Source organism: Rhodamnia argentea, chromosome 4 (assembly GCF_020921035.1).
Source record: "Rhodamnia argentea isolate NSW1041297 chromosome 4, ASM2092103v1, whole genome shotgun sequence".
In the NCBI taxonomy this organism is placed as follows: domain Eukaryota; kingdom Viridiplantae; phylum Streptophyta; class Magnoliopsida; order Myrtales; family Myrtaceae; genus Rhodamnia; species Rhodamnia argentea.
Genome location: NC_063153.1, coordinates 14,423,513 through 14,447,306, shown reverse-complemented (window position 1 = coordinate 14,447,306; position 23,794 = coordinate 14,423,513). Strand labels below are relative to the sequence as shown.

The window sequence follows — 23,794 nt, the reverse complement described above, 5'->3', positions numbered from 1 at the left end:
ATTTCCGGCGATTCAATAGGGGCATTTTTGCCAAAATAAATTTGAATTAAAAACAACGTCAAAACTCTAAAATTAAAAGATAAAACCCTCTTTCTCACTTTTCTTTTTCTTTTCCATCCCACCCGCGTTCGTCAAGGAAAAGAGCTCTCTGTGTGTGATTGAGCGACGAGGTGCGATCCGGCGATGAGATGGGGGGCTTTTGCGACCAAGCGACGGCGACCGGAGCGGTGACGGCAACCTTCAAAGGTGAGGGCTTTTGGAAGAAATTAAAAGACCCCTCCCGTTCACTCGGACCCTCGTTCGTAAAGGAGAAGGAGCTGGTTGTACGCAATTGAGCGATGACGTGCGAATTGGCAACAATGATGGGGCTTGCGACTAGGCGATGGCGGCGATGGCGACCGGGGCGGCGACGGCGACCTTTAAAGGTGAGGAATTTCGGAAGAAATTAGATCCCTCCTGTTCACACAAACCCTAGCTCATAAAGGAGAAGGATCTAGTTGTGTGCGACCGAGCAAAGACGTGCAATCGAGTGGCGGTGGCGACAGACTATGGCAACAATGGCGACGGGACCTTTCAAGTCTACTGCGGGGATGGTGATGGCGACGAGGGCAGCGGTTGCGACATTCGAAGGTGAGGGATTTTGAAAGAAATTAAAAGATCCCTCATATTCACAATAAGCCTTCCCCCAATTCAAGAATGGTTTAGATTAGGTCTTCCGTGTTACCTTTGTGATTCTCTTCCGAGGTCCGGTAGCACCGGCAATGTGCGACCGGGCGGTAACACCGCAATCGGGAAGAAAACTCTAGCCACCAACGCAACCATGACCAATTCGAAGGTAGAGCCGATGTGCGACTTGCTCATTGGAGGATGATCTCTTCTTACAAAGAATTCAAGCCTTTCAAAATGAACATCCGAGAGTGGCTTGTACTGCATGGATTGGATTTTGGTTGTACTCGTTTAGCTTAATTTTTCCTGTGTAACTCCAAGATAGTTAAGGCGAGCCTAAGAGTTGTATCACCGGGTATGTAAAGCAAGAGTATATGTGCAGGTCTTGTTAGTTAACCCCGTACATCTGCTGCAGTTCATTCCACAAAATTCAAGCAAATGGATGAAGGAATTGGATTTTCTATAAAGTTTGTTGAATTTATTGGTAGTTGCTCCCTTAAAGCGTCGCAATAGCAAGTCAATTTTGAGGAATACTGGTTACCAATTGCGGATGAAACATGTAATGCTTTTGTTGGAGGGAGCTCCTTTTGGACTTGCCTTACGGATCTTTTATATGTTCCGTCATCATGACAAAAGCAAAGCAACATCTAAAATGATCTTGAAATGTCATTGAGATTGACTTGTACCAAGTAGAAAAGAATGAATTTCATGATTCACCCATAATGTTTTTCAAAGTGTTCAATTGTGATTTCTTTCCACTATCATCATGTTTTCCTCGGTGCCATTGTTCGGTAATTCCCCTTAGCCCCATTTCTAGTAAGGCTTGACCTCTTATGGCAAGTTGCTGATCGTCACCAAGGCCGGACGATCGGTGGACAAAAAAAAAAGTAAAAATAAACACACAAAAAAATGAATTAAAAATTTGAGATGAATAATTTCGAAAAGTGTTTTTATCTTTTTAGATTTATAAATTCACTTTATTAATTGTATGCATGAATTTCTTGAATCTACATCATTCTCACAAAAGCAAATTTATCCATTTCGTGACCTCTGCAGCTTTGAAAGGCTTGGTAGTTTTTCAATTTCTTTGCACCAAGAAATGTTCAGCAACTCCAATGATTCAGTCTCTTCAAGCCCTTCAATCTCACGTAGACTTCTGTAACTTCCAAGATACAAGAGTTTCAGCTTTTCACAAGAAGGATCGGAACTTTATTATTCCTCAATCTCTGCTCAAGCTCTTTGATCCCCTCAGGCTTCAATTACCTGTCAATGTGTTGTTCAAGCAATGACTCAAGTATCATTTTCCCGCGACATTTTCCCCCAACGCAAAAAAGTAGATCCGCACATCGTATAATACTTGCTCAAGGCGATTAAAAACACAGAGTGCGCATCATTGATATAGATTGTTGCTACAATTACAAAAAAAATCATTCAGTTACACTTCCCTTAAATCTCATAAACGGGATTCATTCAAGAAGTTTGCAACCAACCGTGCAAAAGCCCATTAAAGTGCTGAAATGCACTTGATCTCCATCCTTGCATTCGGTAGCAAAACATCAACTGATATGTTGAGCGAGCTAGGGCAGATGCTGGAAATTCTGCAACATAAAGTCATCTAGTCACTTTAAAGGTGTTTAATAGTGAATATTAAAGAATCTAACTATATTGAAGTTTGCAACCAACTGTGCAGAAGCCCATTATAGTGCTGAAATGCACTTGATCTCCATCCTTTCCAGATTTTTTGCAGCACATCGCAAGTACATCTATCACCTTATTGTTAAAACGAGTGGATGCATGATATCCCTACAAAACTTCTTCTGATCGGTAAATTAACTAGCAGCTGCATAATGCAAAGCCAAAGCGGGACATTTGAAATAGCCAATACCAGTATATTTTACCTCACTCATCAAAATTCTGCGACTTCATTTAGTGAAGCTTTTTCTATCATCCATAAAGCCTAGTTTCCAAAAAAGGGCAAATAGAAGTTTCTTGTGGAGATGTCCTTTGTATATAAATAGACAAAAGCAACATGATTAGAAGATCAAGTCGGGCTCAACACTGTGGGCTAATACAAAAAGTTGCTTGTTTTCAATTGCTTGTCTTCAAAAACTGTTTAAATCTAGTATTTGTTGAAAAATTATAAAGTCGAGTTACCTTTCCAGATTTTTTGCTGCACATTGCAAGTACATCTATCACCTTATTGTTAAAACGAGTAGATGCATGATATCCCCGCAAAACTTTTTCGATCGAGTAAATTAACTAGTAGCTGCATAATGCAAAGCCAAAGTAGGACATTTGAAACAGCCAATACCAGTATATTTTACCTCACTCATCAAAATTCTGCGACTTCATTTAGTGAAGCTTTTTCTATCGCCCATAAAGCCTAGTTTCCGAAAAAGGGCAAACAGAAGTTTCTTGTGGAGATGTCCTTTGTATATAAATAGACAAAAGCAGCATGATTAGAAGATCAAGTCGGGCTCAACACCGTGGGCTAATACAAAAAGTTGCTTGTCTTCAATTACTTGTCTTCAAAAAGTTGCTTTTACTTTTGCATATCTCAAAAAGTTGCTTGTCTTCAATTACTTTCATGTTGAGGTCATTACACCCTCCTCTTTACCTACGGTTGAATTGCAAAATAAATCATTAGTAAGAACAAATTTAAGTACAAATAAGAAATTTTTATGGTAAAGTGAAGCACAAATGAATACCTGCATCTTCTCTCTTCCCATAGATGATGTTGAACTTGAATTGTTACCAAAAATTGACGCAAGTAGTTCGACCGGATCAGGTTGTGATGCTAGACTTGAGGGAATGCTTTCTACCACATTTTGTGAACATGAGGTTGATGTAAAACTTACTGCGGTTGATGATGTTATTGCTGCTGCTGTTGATGCTATCAATGAATTCTTGCAATTATTCCTATTATGGCCCGACCCACCACATTTTCCACAAGTGATTGTGGTATTTTGTCTTTTCAACTTGGTTCCCACAGGCTCTTGCACAATTTTTTTCTTCTTTGTCTTTAAATTGTTGTCGACCATTTCGTTCAATGACTTTGTTCTTTGTTTTTTCTTTCTACCGACTTGCTTAGGCACATCGGGTGGGAGTAAATGATCTCTAGCGAGCCGGGTATCTTTGGAATCTATAGCAGGTACAACATGGCTATAAGTTTTCAAGAATGTTTCCATCTTGAAACATGTGTGAACCCATTTTTCAGGTGGTTCCTTCAGATATACAAGAGCCGCCACAACATGACAACAAGGTATTCCACTAATGTCCCATTTTCTACAGCTACAAGTTCTCTGTCTTATATTAACCACCCTTTTGTCTCCATATGGCCCACTCAATTCAAATTCATCCTCCCCGTTCCATGAAGGAATCCATGATGCTGAATTTTTTTTTTGAAGTTCTAGTATCTCCCGAATCTTAGGACAAATCACACCATTGTAGTTAGCCAACCCATCTCTTTGCTTATGAATCCTTTCCATGAGTTGCACTCTTATAGCTTCAAGCAATGTGATGATAGGCTTGTCTCCGGCGTCAATAATGCTCTTGTTGAAGCTTTCGCACCGGTTATTCAAGGAAGTGTCGCATTTTGAGCTTGTTCCCAAGTGGGACTTGCTTCATTGCACTGGAGGCCTTTGGGATAACCAATCATGAGCTTTTTCATCGACCGCCTTAAGCTCTTCCATTGCCAAGTTGAAATCACACACCCTAGTTGCCATGGCAGCCTTCCAAACCAAACGTTTAAGTTCCATTCCTTTGTGACGCAGCCTGAAATTCTCATAAAGATGCCTCAAGCAAAATCTGTGTTCTGCTTCAAGCATCAAATTTGCTAGTGCTTGCACTAATCCCTTCTGCTTATCACACAAGAAAGTCCAATACTTGGAATTTGTAGGGTCCGTGATCCCCGGATCTTCTGCCATCATACTAATAAACCAGTGCCATGTTTCGTATGTTTCTTGTCCCACAACCGCCCATGCAAATGGATACATTTGATTGTTTCCATCTAGGCCTACAACTGCTAGAAGTATACCCTTGTAGCCCGATGACAAATGACAACCATCAAACCCTACAAAGCGCCTACATCCTTCTAGAAAACCCCTCCTCAATGCATCTAGACATATGTAGACTCCTCTAAACTTGGATTGGTCCTGGCATTGCTCACTCTTGATTACACAAGCGGATCCTGGATTGGAATCAAGAAGTGCTTGGCAATAACTTCTAAGCATATGAAATTGCTCTTGCTCATTCCCTATGACCATACTCATTGCTGTAGCCCTAGCTCTATATACCATTGTCCTGGATAGCTTCAAAACATTCTCAGACTCCATTGTTTTCTTCATTGAAGCACCTGGCCATGTTGGATTGTTCCTCAACCGATCACAATATTTGTTTGCTAACCATTTAGAGCTTACTTGAGGAACATGTAGAGCTCTATTACATTTATGTACGGGATTGAAGGTTTTAACTTGTAAAGTGTGCTCCCCCTGCATTTTGGAAGCATATATGAGCCAACCACAACCTTACGAACACATTGCCCTCACCTTATTTGGTGCATTCTTAGCAAACCTCACCCGTCTCCCATTTTTTATGGCATAATTCTTAATTGCTTCTCTAAACTCCTTAGCATTGCTAAAGCACATTCCTAATTTGAAGGTAGGATTCTCCATATCCACATCGGCATTGAACTCGGGATGAGTATACTCAAATTGACTATCCATATTCAAGAAATCTGCATTATCGGATGATGTATTTGCGTTCAAGCTAATGTCTCCAACCTCTATAACGCTCCGTATTGAGCTACCTTCTACACATCGTGCATTTCTTCCATATAACTCATCAAGATCAATTATGGTAAACCCATCTTCTTCAATACCTTTAGCACTCCTACTATCACACGTGGCATAGTTGACTTCTTCACATCCCTCACCTGGTGCAAATGGAAGGAAAAAAAGGTACATCAATATGTTGTTGGAGCCTATATAAGTCCAACATAACCACAACTGCTCGAAACCGTAAAGTGATAAATGCAAGTAATGGTAACATAGTAAAATATTGGGACCATGAACAGAAATTTGAGAATCATAGACCAGGAATAAGTTTTTCTGTCAGTTTATGATAAACATAGTAAACAACAAAATGAAAACAATAAATAATTAGGAAACATGGACCACAAATCACTAGGGACAACAACCGTAGCAAATAAAATAAAAAAAATGCATAAAAATGTAACTTGTATTAGAAATTGAAACTCACTGCCATTGTTGTTGCCATCCATGTCGTATTCTTGCCTTGTCTTATACGAAAGAAGTACCCATTAAACCAACTCAGGAAACTAGCCTCCATGGAAATGAAAGAAATTAGAGATTAGAGGATTTACCATAATTTTGTTGAATGAATATGAGAAAAATTAAACAATGAACCAACCAGGTGGGGTCAGAGCACGCCGCCCTCTATGCTTTGCAATTCGCATTGCGTCTTCACCTTCGAATCAACCATGGTTGGTTTAGTGGTCAAAACGTTCTTCTTGATTGCAAAGCAGACGTTAAGTTGCATGTCGCCAGTGCCACCGAACCTCACCGAGAATCACGAGCTATCACGGAAGACACAATCAAAAATAGTCTTTAATTGGGGGCAAAGGCTTTGTGTAAACAGAGGGATCTTCCAATTTCATTAAAAATCCCTCACCTTTGAAGGTTTCCGTCGCTACCCCGGTCACTATCGCCGTCGTCAAATCGCACGCCATCGCGCGTTTGCGCAAAACCAGCTTTCTCCTTTACGAACTAGGGTTTGCGTGATCAAGAGGGGTCTTTTAACTTCTTCCAAAAGCCCTCACCTTTGAAGGTCGCCGTCACCGCTCCGATCACTGTCGCTTGGTCACAAAGCCCCCCTTCGCATCACTAAATCGCACCTCATCACCGAATCGCACACAACGAGCACTTTTCCTTGACGAACGCAGGTGGGATAGAGAAGAAAAAGAAAAGTGAGAAAGAGGGTTTTGTCTTTTAATTTTAGAGTTTTGTGGTTGTTTTTAAATCAAATTTATTTTGACAAAAATGCCCTTGTTGAATCGCCGGAAATAGTATATGTTTGCCGGCAGGTGAGCTAAGACCCTTCTTTGAAATAAGTTTGGGCACTTCGGGCCCTTCTTTGGAACAAGCTTCATTATGGGCCCTTTTTTGAGAAAATATGAGCAGTTGAGGCCCTTAATTGGAATTTTCCCTTTAAAAGATAAAGAGAGTAGTTACCGAGGAAAATCCGAAAATTTCAAGATGAGGTGCACGTGAAGAAATCGCAAGAGATGATTTTACTTTGTACTAGTCTATAAATAGTCGGAGACAACTCCTTATTTGGGACCAATCGGTCAATCAACAAACAAATACTTATCAACTTGCTTTGCAATTTATCTCATGAAGCATTTGCTTTATCGTCCCGTTCATCTTTTTGCCATTTATTTACTCCATGTCCGGAATCGTTACAAGAGCTCATTTAAAATAATAAATCTGAAAGCGCCACGCTTCTCGGTGACGAGACATTCTCCTCAAACTAAGCTGGATTAAATCCAAAGATATCAAATGGTTTATTTCCGCCATTCCAAACGCGTAGATGAACCTCTGTAATACAAAGGCTTGGTAATGATGGATTGCGTTAGAGGCCTCGTCTTGCAGATTTGCTGCCTCTCAGTTGAAGACCCTCTCATTGCGATTAATATGGTTTGTGCTTTAGCTGAAGAACTGGAGAATAGCTCCTCTTCGACTGAGCCCCTTATTATGCGAGCAACTTGCAGGTCCTCTGCAGAAAATTTGCTGTGAAAATATGCAAGTTTACTCATTGGAGGTCCTTTTCTCTGTCTGTCTTATTTGTATGTTCATCTTCCTTTGTGATTGCTGTGCTGAAACAGATGTTATCTGGAACTGACAAAGAGGTCTGTGTACATCCTGGAGACCCTTGGAGTTCAAAAGGTTCCGAGCATCTTGTTTAGCCTTTGGTATCTGGATAATCTGTTGACAAACCCTTCCTCCAGCAACACCGGTGAAGTGGTTCATGTCGAACCAGTCCACCGATTTCCACTTTTTCGAGTCCGATAGAGCCACGATTTTTTCCATTTTTTTCACAAGTGTTGCAGGTAAAATCTCTAGGAACTTGACAACTGACTGATCCTGGTAGATTTTCTCGGATTCTCCTATAATAGCATAAGACTATTAGCGACTTGACACGATTTCCTTTCGACGTAGTCAAGTTCAATTCTGGATGTCCGTCCATGTCATGAATTGACTTGAAATTGGCACATATGTGCTCTGAAGTGTGGCATTTACAAATCAAGGAGAGCTACATGGACTTGTCCACAAAATCTAATTGGCTCTTTGTTTTTGCTTCTTTTCTCCAGTGGTTAATTTATAAATATCCACATCTTGCTCTGACTTTGTATTATAACCGATGCGGTCTACATCAGCACTAGAGTTAACCAAGATTTCTGGGCATCGTTCGGCTTTTCTTGAAGTAGTAATTGGCTTTTCCTTTTAGTAGAAAAGGACATTTCACTTTATAATGCCTGTGTTTGTTGACTTGATATAATCACCCAATCCTTAAATACAGTTGACCAGAAAATAATACGTGATAATCGAATCAATAACCTGAGGCAGCCGGCATTAGACTTTGGACTATCAAATAAACCTGTACAGGCGTGTCTGCGCATAATATGTATATGTACTCATATGGACGGACAGTATAAAGTTGACGGACATCTGTTTATCATTGTAGCTTTCCTTGAATTGGTCTTCATGAGGATGATGCTAAATAAGAACTCTGGTATATACATCGAATGAACTTATATAGGAGTGTGTGGGCCTCAGATGGAGGGACTGTATGAAGTTGAGAGATCTTAGACTATCTATGCAGTTTTCCTTGAATTGATCTTCAAGAGGATGATGCTGCGTCTGGTATATACATGACATTGCACCAAGTAACTCTCCCATAAACTAAGCATACAATACTAACTCATAATCATTTTATCGAGTCGTTAGATCCGGCTGATTCATCTTACGGAGAAGAAGAAACAGGACATAAGTTGAAGTTGAAGTGGTCATTGGTTGGTGTTTCCTGGAGTAGGTAATGTTTGAACTGTCAAAGCGGACAATCTAATTCTTTCTGCAGAAAGTAAGTTCTGACCTTGTGAAATTTGAAAGTGTGCAGTGCTTCTCTTCTGCAGAATACTAAAGTCAAATCTTTGGAAAGTTGCGACGTAATTGCTCCGCAAGACGAGCGCGAAAAGCTCATAAAAAAACTTCTACCTTTGTGGTTAGCTTGGGAAGAGATCAGTTCCCTGCTTTTCTCACTCTCTTTCCTGATTTGTTGTTGTTTTAGGAAGTGACAAAGTGCATGTCCGTTAGACATTGCAACTGCTGCACCCATTCATCTTTCTTTTTTCCTCTTGTTCATATTATATTTGGGGTGATTCCCATTGAAATTGCACTTGCTCACATAGAACAAAGGGGGTGCATGTACACATTCCATGCTTTTGATCAATCAAAGGTTCTTGTTGAACAGCAATCTTTTGAAGCAGTCTTGAGTGTTCTTTAAGGTTCCAGTTCAATCCTCAAGTGGGCCAGCTCTTGTTTCAGTCTTGACCAATGACTGTTTTGTCAATGGCTGAAGTCGCAATCAACTTAGTCATCACGTTAATTCTGCAAGAATCCCTTGGAATTGCGAGCATGACAGGATTGCATCTTGAGAGAATATTCTGACCCCTCATTGTTGCCAATAAATATCTCTTTTGACAACCCACCAATCTTGTTTCCGTTGAAGCCAAAAGTCTTGACTCATGATTAGGGTTATGCATAATCATGGGATTACAGCTCTAATGGTGCCAAGTAACGCAGAATGTGTCAGACCTTACACACATGTTTTAAATGAATCCCAACTCAAACCCGGGTTGGGGGCAAAGACCCACGGTCAATCCAAATAAAGAAAAGAAAATCACGTTTAAATAACACTTTTTTCCATGTCGAAGTAACTTCTAGCGATCTTTTTCGTGACGCTAAACATATTCGTATCTCTTAAATAACTTGGCTAATCTCATATGATCGTTGAATCTCCATTCTAGGAATAACTATCGATCTTGCAAAAGGTCATCGGGGCGGCCCCGTAAGAATGACCCTGAATGCATCTAAATGACACTTCATTCTTGTTTCCTTCAATCCTCAATTCTGATGAATGTGAGAGATATTCCATTGCAGATCCCTCATCCAAAATGACTGATCTACATGAAGCCTTCATTGGCCGGCTACCTTCACTAAACTAATACTAAAAAAAAAAAAAAATGCCCCATTTAAAGAATTGCCTAATTCTGTTGTCTACTATTATATTCATATTCCAAACTACCCCTTGATTTATCTTATTCTTAATCAAATTAGGATAGAGCTGGCTTTTTAAATAATCAAGAAGCCTGCAACATAGATAAATCCAAAGAGAACAGAGTTGATTCCTACTTCAAACATGGGATAACTAAAATTATCCTCAACTTGCCTTCCATGATCAAATGTTTGATTGATTAACAAACTTAATCAAACCTTAATTACTTGCAAGTTGGTTCATGTCTCTATTTAAGATAATAATATTAAGGCAAGACCAAATCTTGTAGGAGAAGATATGTATTAATCATGTAATTAGGCTGTGCCTTTCCAGTTTTAGTCAATTTAATTTTTATCTTGCTTGCTTGTTTAGCAAAGAGAATATTCTGGTCCCCCCCCCTCCCTTCTTTATGTCTGTCTTGCTTTACATTATTGGAAATTATCCCAAAAATTAATTAACTTACTAAAATAGTAATTTGAGTAGGCGTTACTATTTGAGTGCTTTAGTCACATGGAATTGATTCATAAAGAATTTAATTAGTGAGGTGTGGTGTAATTTAATTTATCTTGTAACATATGATACGACCGATTAAAACGACAAGCCATCACCGTCTTGAAATGGTAACGACTTCAAATTATATTAAGTGTAAACCGATACCCCGTCATTATCTCTCGATAGTTGAAGATGCCATTCGAAGTTGCCTTATATTTGCTAATTTTAACATGCCAAATATTTTTTCTTATCAAATGGGGTCGATTAGATAAGTTTTATTTTTTTTGCTTAATCTGGTTTTTGAACTTTTAAAAGTCCAATTGGTGTAGCATTCCCCATTAAATTTTCCAGCATTGTTAGTTGACATAACCATATTTTTTGTTAACTTGATGTTATATTTGCCATGTTGGGATCTAAGTGGTTTACATGTGACTTGCCCATCACATCCCTCTCAAATTATTTTGGCCCAAAAAAAAGAGAAAAAAAAAAAGATTTGCCTGCTTGGGAGATCAATGTGACAATCCACGTCATTATTTTGGTCTAGAAAATGATGACGTAATAATCCATGTTAGGAAAAAAATTACATTGAGAGGACTTTTCAAAATTTAGGGACAAAGTTAAACAGAAAAATGTTTAGAAATCAAATTGAACATAGGAGAAAAGTTGAGAGACCACCTATAATAAGATATTTCTTTCTGTGTACCCTATTGTAGATTCTCAACTACTTGGTATGCTCAACTAACTTAGGTGGAAAATAAAGAAGATAAAGTACAGTTTTCCTCAGAAGGACATGAGAGGAAGTTAACTACTCATTTTATCTATCTTTTTGGTCATCATGATTCATGACTCAAGTTGGGATAAAAGAACAGTATTTCAGCAAATAAACTATGTCCATCCAATCATCTTCCCTTTGTGTGCATCCAGTTTCCACCATATATTCCAACCGGACATACAGATATAGTAACCTCTCTCTCTCTCTCTCTCTCTCTCTCTCTCTGAGGTTGGTGTTTGTGGGACTAATCTGGTCTGTGAATTTGTCTGTGAAAAATGGGCAGGAAGTGTTCGCATTGTGGCAACATAGGACACAATTCTAGGACCTGCACAATCACTTACTCATCATCATCAGTAGCTGCTGGTTATGATAGTGTTGGGCTCAGGCTCTTTGGTGTCCAGCTTGACATCTCCCCATCCTCTTCTTCTCCTGCTCTTGCCATCAAGAAAAGCTTCAGCATGGATTGCTTGCCCTTCACTTCATCGCCGGCCTTATCGTATTCCCTGTCCTGCTCGCGAATCTCGATTGGCGAGAGCTCCGATAAAATGTCCCTTGGCTATCTGTCGGATGGCCTACTGGGTAGATCCGAAGAGAAGAAGAAAGGTGAGTTTTCCAATCATTTTATCAGCTGAAATTGGGGTATAGGTTTTGTTTGTCTCATTTAAGTTTACATGATTTTTCTTCTCTGATTAAGATAAGCATTACTTTCCTACTAGATCTATTGCTCTACTTGTTTTAATTTGTCCAATTTTTTTTAGCCCTACTTCTTTCTCTCCACAGATATTTTCATCAACCTTACTTCGTACCGACACTTATGTCAAATGCACAATTTTTTTGTTTTCTTGGGAATTTTCATTTGTTACTGAGAGTTTTTGACATCTGAATCCTTTTTTTTTGGGTGGAAATGAGTAGGAGTTCCATGGACAGAGGAGGAACACAGGACATTCTTGGTTGGGCTTGAGAAGCTTGGGAAGGGTGATTGGAGAGGCATCTCCAGGAGATATGTGACTACGAGAACCCCGGCCCAGGTTGCGAGTCATGCTCAAAAATATTTCCTCCGGCAAGCGAGCTTCAACAAGAAAAAGCGGCGCTCAAGCCTCTTCGATATGGTAAAAAATCATTGCTTCCATTTACTATTGCTATCGTCTCGCTATCATCAATTAGTTCGACGCGGTTTGATGATTTCCTTTTGTATAGGTTGATGTCAAGACCGTGGTAGGTAATTGTTTAGGCAGTTTGATGGCCAGGCCGACTGACTCAGTTCCTAATTGCAAAATGGGAACCTTCATGATGTCTCATTCGCAAGTTCATGATGCCAGAACCACTCGGCTTTTTACCGCACTCGGTTCCTCAAGAGAGGATGGCAAGCGTAATTATCAAGAAAGTGTGAGGATGATGACTGGTTCGTCAAGCTACGGATTGATCAGCTCCTCACAAAAACCATCCGATGCTCCAAAATCGATCATCGTTTCGCAGAATTTGGGTCTTGATCTGGAGCTCAAACTAGCTGTTTCCAGGCCCTTGGAGCATAACAAGCCTTCTCTTGCAGCTCCTCTCTTTGTGGGACGTCTTGCTGTTACATGACGAACTGTTTTTAAGACTAGCAAAGAGACAAAATCTACCCTTCATTTTGTCTTTTTATTCCCTGAGGCTCGAGAAGAGGAGTGGACATCACCATTAATGCTAGTTTCTAGTGCTTTAGCTTCAATTCATCTGTTTGGAAGAGAATTTTTTGGTGAATCCCCTTCAAAAGGAAAATTTGCAGTTGTAGTTCAAATGATCACGATGATGACATTACCTTTATAATAAGTAGGATTAAGTTAGTGTTTGAAGAATGTCGCCTTTTGTTGTCTCCTCTTTCCATCTGACAAATGTGTGCTAAAGCTAGTACACATACGAGGGATACTGATTAAAGATGATTATTCTAGCTTATTCCCATATGGTGACTTTTTAACTTTCTGTTTGCTTCATTTGGAGAAAGAAGAGTTGACAAACACCAACATATGAACATAGAAAAGCAAAGATATTCACCAAAGAGTTAGGTAAAGAGAAGAATGGCATCTTTTTATCACAGAGAGTTCACTGGCCGGGCTCATCCAAATCTTTGAAGTTCCTTCTTTGGAATCTAGTAGTCCCTTACCTTGTTTACATGCTTTAAAAGCAATAGAATTTTGGAAAACACCTAAGGAATAAACTGCCTCCTACAAAAATTTCCAGAGATAAGTTTGTGTAGAGTTACAAGAAACAACAACATTAGTACTGTGTTGAGTGTGGAAAAGATTGGGAAAACGAAACAAACTTAGACTTGATATCTAGCTTCTTGTTCATGAGAGAATAAACTTATGGATTGAAGAGATAACCAATGAAAACATGTTTCATATGGCCAAATTAGCGAGAACTCCTCCATGAGTAAACTGGACAGTATTTGCTTGCTCTTTATATGAGCATGAACTTAAAGATTAAGATTGAAGGGTATATGTATCTAGTCAATGTGTGAAAATTAGAGGAATATTCTTCTAACCCAAGCATTAGAAAATCTATCGGAAAAGGTACTGTTCTTTTAGGAGCCACGTTTGCATTGCAGGAAAAGCAGGCAGTTTTCAGAAGTTCCCTCTTCAAATTATGTATAGATGAAGGACGCTTAGAAAAAAAGGGAAAAGATTCGACAAAAGAAAAGAAAGCGCAACCGACATCAAACCAACCATGAGTTAGAACTTGCCTTTCCATTTAGCTTTGCTGAAAAAGATTATGCATGAACCAACACACTGCAAGAATTAAACTAACAAATGACTCAATAAAGTAATGAACCAAGTGACTTTCTGAAGTTTCTTGGTTCTGTTGTAACAGTAAGTTGCGTTCATGCTCGTTCATGTTTTTCATATTGTGGATCTTTTTTTTGTTGGGGGCCAATTGGAATATGCTTGTTTACTTTGCCATGAAAAGCATCAAGTTGAAGGTAACAGTTGATGCATGCCATAAATACAATGGTGACACAAGATGCCAATCATATTTGTCGTGTCATGGAGATTGGACCACACATTAATGGTTATTTCCATAGGCAGTTCTCTACATTGTTGGAGCTTCTTCTTTGGTCATAACATAACTGATCTCTTCCCCAAACAAGATTCAAAATCCCCTAAAAAAGAATCCTTTTGACTTTCTGAATATTTTCGTTTCCCTTTTCACCAAATTTGTGAAGCAAATGTAGTTTCCTAGGTGAAAGAAATAAGATCATACCTTGAAAGAGAGATATTTGTCTTAAATAAAGCGACCCTGAAATCGATTATCCTACTACAGATTAAGGATGAACATATCAGGAAAGGGAAAAAAAGAAAAGAAAAAGAAAGCACTTGTCGGCATTTGAGTACAATACAGATTACAAATTGTGTGATTACAAAGCTGACACAATTCTGGACATCTAGTGATTTTGAGGGAGATAAGGAAGAAACGCAGCTTGTCCACAAAGCTTGCAAATGGAATAACTTTATCATCTCCTCTCTCCAGGCATTTTCTGTTCCCTCATTTCATTGGAAAAACAAGCCCCAACTATGCTGTATCTTTCAATGGGAACTATTTGGATCTCTAGCTGCTAAACATACAGAGGCACATTCGTAAGTATAGCAAAATTCACTCCACTATACTTCACTAATCGAAATCGGGCTAAAAGTTTTTCATTCCCACATGCAAATTACGAATGCAAGAAACTCTTTTTGTATCGATCAACAACTTCTGGAACCAAAAAAAAAAAAAAAAACGTTTTACTACTGCAATCATTTTCACGCGTTTGTATCGGGTTTGCATTTATGGCATCGTCCGACTACAAGGATTAATAATGCGCGACCGTGAGTTAGAGAGCATCAAGAATTTTCTTCATCAAGTTCTTGGTCAATCCTGTTGGCTTCATTTGGAACGTAACTGGTAGAAATGTACGTCCATCCTAACTCCCACCATCTCGCTGGGCTACCTCTTTGGATTTGTCCACCTGTGTCTGCCTCATTTTTCTGTGATTACGGATCACTTTTTGAAGAAAGCGACTCTTCAGCTAACCACTGGGTCTGGCTTTACTGCCTGTAACCATCACCGAGGTCCCATTTAAATTCTGCTCATGAATCATGTGGGTGGTACAATTTTGTTCTCGAGCTGGGGCTGCAGATCTCCTAATATTGCTTTTGTACCCTTACGTTCTTGTGATTCGAAAAGAGTCCAAAACGGTGGTCTTCGCGGTTATTTTCAGGAACGAACTCATCAGAACAACTTAGATTTTTCCTTAATCCCTCCATCCTCATGCATACATGGTCTCTACCGTCCACGAAAATATACGCAATGTTCTTGAAGAAAAGAATCTGTATTTTTCTTATTATTAATGAGTAATTACAAGGAATATATATATACATGAATAGAAGACCTAAAAAAGATAAGAAACCTATTTTAGGCATAGATCCTAATTAGCCCCTAATCTCTATTAGTAGTTAATTTACAGCTAACAAAATCAAATCACATAATATTCCAAATAATTAAGGAGAGATCATAGGAGATTTTCCAACACACCCCCTCAAGCTGGTGAGTGAATATTTTCCATGCCCAGCTTGCTGATAATCTCCTGAAATCTTGACATTGGTTGGCCTTTGGTCGGTACATCTGCTAGCCGATCTTTGCTAGGATTGTAGGGAGTACTGATCAAACCAAATTCAAGCTTCTCCTTTATAAAATATATGTCTACCTTAATATGTTTGGTTCGATCATGCTAAACGGGATTATGAGCAATGTTGATGACCGATTTATTATCACAATAGAGTCTCATAGTTCCTTCGTGTTCCACTTCAAAGTCTTCAATGACAATCCTAAGCCAGCCATTGCCCCGAATCCAATTTTAACACTAGATTTAGCAACTAAATTTTGTTTTTTACTCCTCCAAGTGACAAGATTTCCCCCTAGAAAAGTGTAATAGCTAGATGTGGACATTATATCTGTTGGTGACCCAGCATAATCTGCCTGAGTATAGGCTTCATGATTTAGCTTATCACCCTTTTTAAACAAAATACCTTTTCCAAGAGTACCTTTGAGGTAGTGAAGAATCGGGTAGACAGCTTGTATATGTTCTTCTTTAGGATCATATACAAATTGACTTACAACTCCCACAACATATGCTATGTCTGGCCTTGTATGAGACAGATAAATAAGCCTTCCTACTAACCTTTGATATCTCCCTTATCAATTATGGCACTCTCTCCCTGTCCATCCATTTTATGGTTTGCATCAATAGAAGTGCTCACCACCTTGCTATTGAGACATCTTGGACAGAGGACTCGATGAACTTGATAAGGACTAGGTGGACTAAGAGGCTAGGACTGGATAGAGATGGGGAAGGAGACGAAGTTGGATGGGACCACGCACTAGGTAGCGGAGGCAGTGGTTCAAACCCACTATCTTCATTAGGAGTCTTCCCCTGAAGATAATGGTGAGAAGGAAAAAACGATTGGTTTTCATTAAAAGTGACATCCATAGAGATAAAAACTCGACGTGTTAAAGGGTTACAACATTTATAACCTTTTTGAGTATTAGAGTACCCAATAAAGACACACTTTAGAGCATGGGGGTTGAGTTTGTTCGGTTGTGATTATAAATATGCGCAAATGCAACACAACCAAAGACCCTAGGAGAAAGGTGATATTTACAGGAAACATTTGGATAAAAAGGTAGACAAGAGCTGTAAGGTAATTTTATTTCCTAAGGTTTTGGAAGGAACCCGATTAATAAGATATGCTAAAGTTAAAACAACTTCCGCCAAAAAATGTTTTGGAACAGACATTTGAAAGAGGAGAACCCAAGTAACATTTAGGAGGTGCCTATTTTTCCTTTTGACTACTCCATTTTGTTGAGGGTTATTAGCATAGGAAGACTCATGGATAATATCCTGAGTTTGGTAAAAAATGATCAAGATATTGATTGAAATATTCCTTCCTGTTATCATACTAGGTCTCCTAATTGACACCCCAAATTGATTGACTATCATTTTATGAAAGTTTTGAAATATAGATTGAACATTAGATTTGTCTTTCATAAGATATAGCCATGTAATATGAGTACAATCATCGATAAAATAGATATACCATCCAGCTCTTCTAAAATTAGTAATTCTAGACAAACCCATACATCAATATGGATATGAGAGAATTGTGTTGAAACTCTAGCATTATTATTCAAAGGAAATGGAACACAATGATGTTTTTCAAATTCACAAACTTCACATTGAAGATTTTCAATAGCAACATCTTTAAAAATGGAAGGAAATATAGTCCTAAGAAGACTAAACAATGGATGTCCTAATCGAAAATGGTGAAGTCAAATTTGAGATGAGTGGATAGGATTACAAGAGTTGTAAGAGGTACTACAACCCAGAAGAGACCAACTGGTTCTGCTCGAATCCTCAAGGTTGTAGAGCCCATTCCATTCCTAAGCAAATCTAATCGTCCTCCTCATTTTCGGGCCTGCAAAATACAATGATCAATAGAGAAAAGCACCTTACAATTCAGATTTTTGAAAAGTTGATTAATGGAAAGGAGATTAGTGGACAACTTTGGAACATGAAGTATATTGTCAAGTTTAAGTAAGGGATTTAGAGTTATGATTCCTTGGCCAGCTACGATAACGTAAGATCCATCCGCTATGGTAATGCTCCTATTTCCTGGTGATGGTTTATAAGTTTTGAATTTAGTGGGATCATGTGTCATATGGTTGGTTGCTCTTGAATCAAGAACCCATGAATTAGGTTATTGAGAAACTGTTGAGTTTTCGAAAATTAGACACGTAACTAATTGGACTAATGAACACAAATCATCGGACTTAGATCGGGATTCAAGGAGAGCCCGATTTTACCAACTTTTTCTCTGTTAAATATCTCCTCACTAACATGTTTGTATTGGTCCATAGGGGCAGCTTCACCCTCACTGGTCATGTGAGCTTGTGGCTGTCTTTTAGGTCTATAGAGCACTTGTGTTCTTCCATGAAGCTCAAAGCAATTTTTTCTTGTGTGACAAGGTTTCTTGCAGAAACCGCACCATAAACCTTCATTACCCGTTGTCCTAATCGGATCTGATCTCCTATTTTTGTCGGGATTTGTTTCCTCCTTAATTGCTTTCATGGTGGATTCTTCGGTGTGTTGGCCTTCAAGCTTTACAATCCGTTCGCTTTCTTTTCCTCTTATAGTAGAAAAAACTTCATTCAAGGATGGCAGTGGCTTTTTTCCGAGAATTTAAACTCAAATATGATCAAAGTTTGCATTTAGACACGCCAAAAACTCAAAAATCCTATCTCTCTCCATATGGTTTCAAAGAGTATTAGTGTCTTTAGCACACCTCATCTGTATATTCAGATTATGATCTATTGCAAGCCAAAGACCTGTCATGAGATTGTAGTATTCTATGATAGACCGATTACCTTGTTTTGTTGTTGAAGCCTTTGTCTTGAGTTCATATTTTATTGCTGCATCTTCAACTTTTGAATAAGATTGATGAACAACCTCCCATATGTTCTTGGCAGTAGGGAGAAACATGTAGTTTTTGCTGATTTCAGGTTGCATTGAGCTCTACAACCATGACATAATTGAGGAATCTTCTTTGTCCCATGTCCGAAACCGAGGATCACTTTGTCCTAGATCGGTGCCTTCTAGATGACTGAGCTTCCCTTTTCCTTTAGGAAACGTCCTCACAATTTGTGTCCACTGAAGATTATTTTTCCCATCTAATCGGTATTCCTTCGGGTTAGGAAAATCTCCAATCAATGAGTTGGATTGATCCTTAAGAGAGAACCCAGTATGGTCGGAGATAGCCTTCCCCGATTCTTCCATTCGCATCTTACTCAAAGAGCTACAAGCTCTCAATTCTTGCCAACTCAAAATTCCAACTTGCATTCCATGCTGCCACAAATTTCAAGTCATTTTGTATTGTCCAAAACTATGTCGAGACTCTTGTTAACGGCATCGTGGTTCATGTGAGATCAACCAACACAACCATCCGACGAAGAAACGACATTCATTGTTCCGTCTTGCCGATGGACCATAAGGTTCGGTTTGATAAGTACAAGGGCTGACAATCGAAACATTAAAGACCTAATGGGTAGAGTTTCACTAGTTATCTGTTTTTCCTATAATTTAAATAGTTATCTATTTATTCCTAATTTAATCAAACAAATGTAAGCAAGGATAAGAAATGTGCCTCAAATGGTGCCATATGAATTCATGAGCTTAGGCCAAGTGCTCTTCACTCTCACTTGAATGGGCCTGGGGCCTTGGTGCTCTGTTTACGGAAAGGCATGGGACTTGAAACCAACTTACAAATCTATGTGTTAACTTACTCCAATCTTTGTAAGTGACAACTTGCCGAACTTTCCAAAATCAGTTTTTGTTACCCTCTATCATTTTGCGGAGCGTGGGAGTCAAACCCCACACCTATGATACTAGCGTCCTCATAGAAAATCGAAATATAGTTGACGCTTCTTCCTTTTTGTTTTCTTTTTCGGTTGTGGTGTTAAAATAGCGTCCGGGCCGGTTTTTGTGCATCTCAATTGGTCCACCTCTCCCTGTGATCTTAAAGGGGACATTTGTGGACATCGGCCCGGTGCATTTAGAATTTTACTTCTTGAGCACTTCCAACAAGACTTGAACCACGGCCACAAAAGATGAAGATTTTACAGCGTGCTATTTAAAAACCAAATCAAATTTTGTATGCAGACATTATGGAAGCGTGTTATTTGATTTATGCTTAATGTTAGCATACACATGATATGACTATGAAAATTGAACATGCCCACCAACCGTTCTATTTCAGCACTTAAGCACGATCAATGTGATTTTCGTGACTAAATCATATATGAGACTTTTTTTTTGGGGGGGGGGAGGGGGAGGGGGGGCATAGCTATAGCATATATAGTTCTCGACAATGCCTCCTGGCGAAGCATGATCGCAGCGTACTTGACATGAAATTGAATTTTAGGTTCCGTTTGTTTTTCAAAAAATTCATTTTGCAATATTTAGATTGCTCAGGAAAATGAGTCTAATGGAAGATTTATGATTAATTCTATAAAATCATTTACTTTTTTGGAGATCGAAAATTATTTTTCAAAATATGACTACAAATTAGCGTTTGGACCCCGAACTCTGTGCTTGGTCATAAGAACCCAATACTCGTTTTGAGGCCCTTCGTTGCATACTCAAATCTAGTGCTTGGGATCTCGGCGCACTGTGGCCGGGTCTCCGTACCCAAGCCCGGGTCCACATAGACCAGGCCTAGTACCTCAATACCGGTTCTTGGCCCCGCCCGGCCCGGCCCATGGGCCCGAGACCCTATGCCTGTGCCAGGATCCCTAGCACCCGAGGCCGAGGCCGAGCCTACGCCCGAGCCTGAGCCCGAGTTCAAGTCCATCTAGGCTAGGCCCGGGACAGTATTGTTCATTCTTGGATCTCCCTCACCTCGAGCCTGATTCATTGAGGCCGAAGCCCGGGAGCTCGGTACCCGAGACCTCATCTCCAACACCTTGGCTTGGGTCCATTCGGATCGAGCTTGAGATCTTGGTGCTCGTAACTAGGTTTCCTATGCCCGGATCCCTTGCTCCTAAGCCCGGGCCTAGGACCTCGACGCTCAAGTCCGGGTCCTAGTACCCGGGCCTAGGTCCATGAGGTAGGACCTCTTCCGCGTGTCATCCCATTTATGCGATGCTCAGCTCATTTTTTGTCCTCCTTTTTCGGAGATCGTATCATCGCTCAAGAAAAACCCATAAGAGAGATTTCGAATTAAAAATCATAATCAAGCCTCTTTCAAGCGATTATTTTTAGGATGATATATTTCAAAACATTCATTTTTTTACAAAACAAACACACCCTATAATCAATCATAAAGTTATGAAAATCGAATAATATCTTAAATCTCGACGGGATTGGAAAAAAAGTTCAAACAAACCGGCCATACAATATAATCGGTAAGATTTCAGCGTACTTCGGTAAATGAGTAATTACTTTTATATAAATTGTCAAATCACTTTTGTAAACACAACTTTTCTCCCATAAATCATGTTTGCTTTATTTTTTTGTGCAAAGTAAATATTTTATTCATATTTCAATATGAAACGTGATAGATTCAAAACAAAGCAAAAAAAAAAAAAATTAAAGTAGAATAATAAAGCACAAATTGTTCTGATAAGCACATCATTATCCCATAAGAATGGATCTCTCTCAGCATCAAAACAGAACCAAAGGCGATCGATCACCAAATCTCGGATCTTCATCAACTATGAGCATACGCTATAATCCCCATCTCCAATAACTAAAATTTGAATAGTTGACGGTTCGTGCCTAAATTCAGTGTCCTCAACACTATCACCGTATAAAGATAATAAAAACAAGCTATCGGATCTAGATCGGGAAAGGTTGGATGATCATACATACACCTTTAAGAAACTCTTAAATCTAGAGCTAGACAAGAGAGAAGAGTTCTCCAACATAGATTTAGATCAGAAGATGAGAGCTTTCAAATCTCGAAGAAGCCGTATAATTGCTCCCAAGGTAGTAGGAACTCATCGTGTTCTTCCTCAATTCAGTCGGACTTCTTGGTATGGAGGATATGAAGCAACAGGTATATGCCCAACAATGAGCAAAGAAGAAAAAAATAGATGAAAACAATAATTCCAAATCAAATCGAGAGAGATAATCTTGAGCCTCCCTCGATTGACAGTTATTTCTCAATCAACGGAGCTTGGAGTGGAAGATAAAAAGGTGCTAGAGAGAAGAGAATGAGGAAATAAAGCGGCTAAAATCATGTATGCATTGGTATAACTTAGCTACCCATTGATGGGAACCGTACGATGGTCATACTTTCACTCAGGAAGATCACCAGTTTATTTCAGATGCAAGTTTCGAATGTATCGACTCTCCGACAATCTAAGTTTTGAGAAGATTGGATCATGGAGCAAATTATGGGGCCGAATCTTGTATAATTCTCCTTTCCTATCTGCTCTTAGGTTGATTTTACACTTAGTGGTCAGAATTCAAAACTCAACGATCCTGCTAGATGTTGCATTTCAATCATTGTCATAGTCTACAAGCTCTACTGAACTCCAACCCAAACCATGGGTGGAAGGTGAAAAACAAACCACTCAGACATAGTACTTGGGACCTCCTGATTTGCTGAAAATCTGACTCATTATGTGAAAATCTGATATATCTGCCAGTAAATGTTAAGAAGAAGAAGAAGGCGAAGGAGAAAAGTGTTGATTTTGATGGACAACCAAAATTCCGAAAGGACATCCCGACCACTTTGATTGATTTGCATGACGTCCCACGTGATTGATTTCACTCTTTAGTGGACATAACACTTGGGAACTCCGGATTTGCTGCAAATCTGACTCTTCTTGGTTGAACTTTGTGATGGAGCTGAGGGGAGCTTCCCCTAATACTTTGCCGAAAAGAAGAGGGCTTGTCTTACAAGACACGCGAGATACTGAATCACTTGCCACTAAGGCACTGTTGAAATGAAACAGAAGTTCTTCAACCCTGGTTACGCTAAATTTGCAACTCAACTTATTGATGTGATTATCTTTGTGTAAGAATGAGATTGAGACATTTATCTTGGATCGGGTTCTTTTGGCTCTACTTTCCCAGTTTTGCCGAGGGAGTCACCCCGAATTTTTTGGTTCCTTGAACTAGTTAAAATATGCGGGATTTCTTATAATTCGCGGAGGATTAGATCAAGTAATTGCGGAACTATGGCTGACCAGTGTTGTCCATAATCATTTAGCTATCGTTCTTCTCTTTTTTATATCAGGTCACGTGTACAAGAATAGAACCAATCGAGGCATTGGTCGTAGTATAAAATGTATTTTAGAGGCTCATAAGAGTCCATTTACAGTGACCGACGTACACAAGATCCCAAAAACACATGCTCCATTCTCTCTTAACCTAACTATGTTAAGCTCTTTAACAATTGTTGTAGCTCACTATTGTTGGATACCGGAGCCGGTCAATTGAGGGGTTGGAGAACCAAAGCTTGAACACCGAATGTGTAAATCTTGCCACTTCGACTGAACGAGCCGGTCCCTCGACAACCCTAAAGAAAGCCGCCCCGTGCTTTTTATACGATAGACATGAGGGAGAAGTTCGGAATCCATTTTTTTGGTAAAATCTTAATGTCGTGATAGCGGGATTTGGATCATGACTCCCTTTTTCTCCAGATCAATGAAATGAGTATTTTCCCTTGAATGCAGCTGGGCTTGTGGCTTTGAGTTGTTAGCTCTAGACTTAGCCACCTGTCTTTCTTTGCCGAGTCACGCTCTTGTATAAAATGACGACACCCGGCCTTTTTCCAAGCCCGGACCCATTTCTTTTCCTAGAAGTACCAACAGATGTAGGCGAAAGAATCACTAAACTTCCCCCCATCTCCAACGCTATATATGCCGGGGTCCACGAACCATCTCAAGAAACTTGGCATAGAGAGTTCAGAGGTAGACGAGGAAAGCGAAGAC

At 39.4% G+C, this 23,794-nt stretch overlaps 3 protein-coding genes across 3 annotated transcripts; 1 reads left to right on the top strand and 2 right to left on the bottom strand.

The window, feature by feature from the left end:
- Positions 1-3,206: 3,206 nt before the first annotated feature.
- LOC125314714 lies at positions 3,207-4,267 on the bottom strand. Its single transcript, XM_048277635.1, has 3 exons — positions 3,538-4,267; positions 3,375-3,402; positions 3,207-3,283 (listed from the first exon to the last, which is right to left on the bottom strand). The coding sequence occupies exons 1-3, from the start codon at positions 4,152-4,154 to the stop codon at positions 3,266-3,268; spliced, it is 663 nt and encodes a 220-aa protein (XP_048133592.1). The 5' UTR covers positions 4,155-4,267; the 3' UTR covers positions 3,207-3,265.
- Positions 4,268-4,289: 22 nt separating this feature from the next.
- On the bottom strand, positions 4,290-6,415 carry LOC115749150. Its single transcript, XM_048278044.1, has 3 exons — positions 6,358-6,415; positions 5,214-5,599; positions 4,290-5,156 (listed from the first exon to the last, which is right to left on the bottom strand). The coding sequence occupies exons 1-3, from the start codon at positions 6,413-6,415 to the stop codon at positions 4,290-4,292; spliced, it is 1,311 nt and encodes a 436-aa protein (XP_048134001.1).
- A 5,009-nt stretch (positions 6,416-11,424) lies between these two features.
- Positions 11,425-13,216, top strand: LOC115749216 (transcription factor MYBS3). The gene is made up of 3 exons (XM_030685945.2): positions 11,425-11,887; positions 12,197-12,393; positions 12,482-13,216. The coding sequence occupies exons 1-3, from the start codon at positions 11,560-11,562 to the stop codon at positions 12,866-12,868; spliced, it is 912 nt and encodes a 303-aa protein (XP_030541805.2). The 5' UTR covers positions 11,425-11,559; the 3' UTR covers positions 12,869-13,216.
- The last annotated feature ends 10,578 nt before the right edge of the window (positions 13,217-23,794 follow it).